Below are 2,519 nucleotides of genomic sequence, written 5' to 3' on the forward strand. Positions count from 1 at the left end.
GTAAATGCCTCCTAAGATGGAAGAAGCTGCAAATCAAAGTTTTAATGTTGCTCCAGTAACAGTGCTTCAATCGTCGAATGTGCCGGAATTCAACCCTAATGTGGAGTCGTGGAACGTTTGGAAGGAGAGATTGGACATTCATTTTTTTGAAATTAACTGTTCGGACGAGAACACCAAAAAGTCAATTTTGTTGAAATCAATTGGTGCTGTGCCGTAAAGAGTTTTGCATAGTTTATGCAGTCCGGAGTCTCCAGTGTCCGTGTCGTATAAAAAGCTGTGTGAGATTTTAGATACACAATATACCCCACCAACTATTGTATTTAGTGAGCGGAAGAAGTTTCATTTGTGTAGCAAAGCTGAAAATGAGTCGGTTGCTGAATGGTATGCTCGTGTAAAAACATTAGCACTCAATTGCAAGTTTGGTGTCAGCTTGGATGCATTTGTACTTAATCAATTTGTTATGGGTTTGCCAAATTTCATCTTTGAACGATTGTGTGAAGAAGATGAAACCCTAACAGTACAAAGTGCATTAAGAAAGGCTATGATTTTGGAAACGAAGCATATGGCAAAGGCAGAGGAGAAAAGTCAATGCACTGTAAATTTGGTTAACGGTCAGAAATATGCAAAAAATCACTATGGTGGTGGTGGCAGAGGCAGCACTGGCAGTGGTAATAGAGATGGTGGTAGCAGCAGCAGCAAACGTAACAACAATAGCAGAGACAACAATAGCAGAGACAGCAAGAGCGGCGGTGGCAAGAAATATGCATGTTCTCATTGTGGTTGGAGAAATCATAGTTCTCAGTCTTGCAAATATAAAGAGAGCAGATGTCATTCGTGTGGAAAAATTGGTCATTTGGCATCGGTCTGCTATAGTAGGAAAAAGAGTGTAAATTATGTATCGAATGAAATTAATGACGTTGAGAGTGATGTTCATGAATATAACAATGTTTTCGATTATTCTATTTTTAGTGTGGCTGAGAAAGAAAATGGTGATGTGTATTCTCTGGATGTTGTTGTTGATGGTGTGGAACTGAAGGCAGTGTGTGATACAGGTGCACCATGTACGTTGTTGCCGATTTCATTTTTGGAAGAGAACGGAATTAAGAGAAAATTGAGATCGTGTAAAGTGCCATATGTAGATTACAATGGTGTTAAGCTGAAGTTGGCTGGTGAATATGATGCAAGTGTAACGTATAAAGGTAATACCAAATCAGTAGTGGTAGTTGTTGTTGTTACGAAGAATCCTCCGTTGCTTGGTCGATCGTTTTTACGAGCTTTTAATTTTGAATTATTACAAGTTAACAACATTCAAGTCTCTGATATGAACATGACAATTGTTAATCAGTTGAAAAATGAATTCAATGGAGTTTTTGATGGTAAATTGGGAAAGTTTAGTGGATGCACAATTTCCCTACAAGTTGTTAGTGACGCAGTACCAATATTTTGCAAACCAAGGCCATTGCCACTAGCTTGGAAAGAACGAGTTGAAAAACATTTACGTCAATTAATTGCCTCAGACGTCTTGGAACCCATAGATAATTCGGATTGGGGTACTCCCCTTGTTCCTATTTTAAAACCCAATGGTGATTTGAGGATTTGTGGTGATTATAAGGTCACATTGAACAAGTTTTTGGTTGATTTCAAGTATCCTCTACCTAGGATTGATGAAATTTTTGCTTCGTTGGAAGGTGGTGAAGTTTTCACCAAACTAGATCTTTCAAATGCTTATAATCAGCTTGTTCTAGATGACGATTCTCAACTTTTGTGTGCGTGGAGTACTCATATTGGAACCTTAAAAGTTAAACGTTTACCCTTTGGTGTGAAAACAGCGGCAGCAATTTTTCAAAAGACTATTGAGAATTTGTTAAGAGATATTCCGTGTGTTGTGGTTTATCAGGACGACATAACCGTTACTGGAAAGAATTTGAGTGAACATATTTCGACGTTAAGGCGTGTATTAGAGAAGCTACAGTCTTCGGGATTAAAACTTAACGTGAAGAAGTCAAAATTTTTTCAAAACGAGATTTCCTACTTAGGATTTAATATTAACAGAAATGGATTGACTAAGAATGATGAAAGAATTTCAAGCATTATGTCTGCGCCTATTCCAAGAAATATATCCGAAGTACGAGCTTTTGTTGGTATGGCGAATTATTATTCAAAATTCATCAACGATTTTGCTGATATAATGTCTCCGCTATATAATTTGTTGAGTAAGGATGTTTCGTTCGTTTGGTCTGATAAATGTCAAAAGGCTTATGACAGAATTAAACGTGAAGTTACGTCCGATCAGGTCCTGGTGCATTTTAACCCTAAATTGCCTTTGATTTTGACAACGGATGCGTCGAACAATGCTGTTGCTGGTGTTCTATCACATAAATTTTCTGATGTTTCTAAACCCATTTCATTTGTTTCACGAGCTTTAACCAAGAGTGAGAAAAATTATAGCACTTTGGAAAAAGAAGCTCTTGCTATCGTGTTTTGTGTTACAAAGCTTAAACAATATTTGATTGGAAATA

General features: G+C 37.3%; 1 protein-coding gene across 1 annotated transcript; it reads left to right on the forward strand.

The window, feature by feature from the left end:
• Positions 1 to 16: 16 nt before the first annotated feature.
• On the forward strand, positions 17 to 1,993 carry LOC133337933 (uncharacterized protein K02A2.6-like; the record flags this gene model as incomplete). The annotated part of the gene is made up of 2 exons (XM_061546136.1): positions 17 to 213; positions 325 to 1,993. Coding segments are annotated over exons 1-2 (1,866 nt in total), but the record flags the coding sequence as incomplete, so codon positions are not given.
• Positions 1,994 to 2,519: the final 526 nt, after the last annotated feature.

Source organism: Musca vetustissima, unplaced genomic scaffold, assembly GCF_032173495.1.
Source record: "Musca vetustissima isolate MV318-11 ecotype Yass unplaced genomic scaffold, APGP_CSIRO_Mvet_v1 utg112761, whole genome shotgun sequence".
NCBI classification, from domain to species: domain Eukaryota; kingdom Metazoa; phylum Arthropoda; class Insecta; order Diptera; family Muscidae; genus Musca; species Musca vetustissima.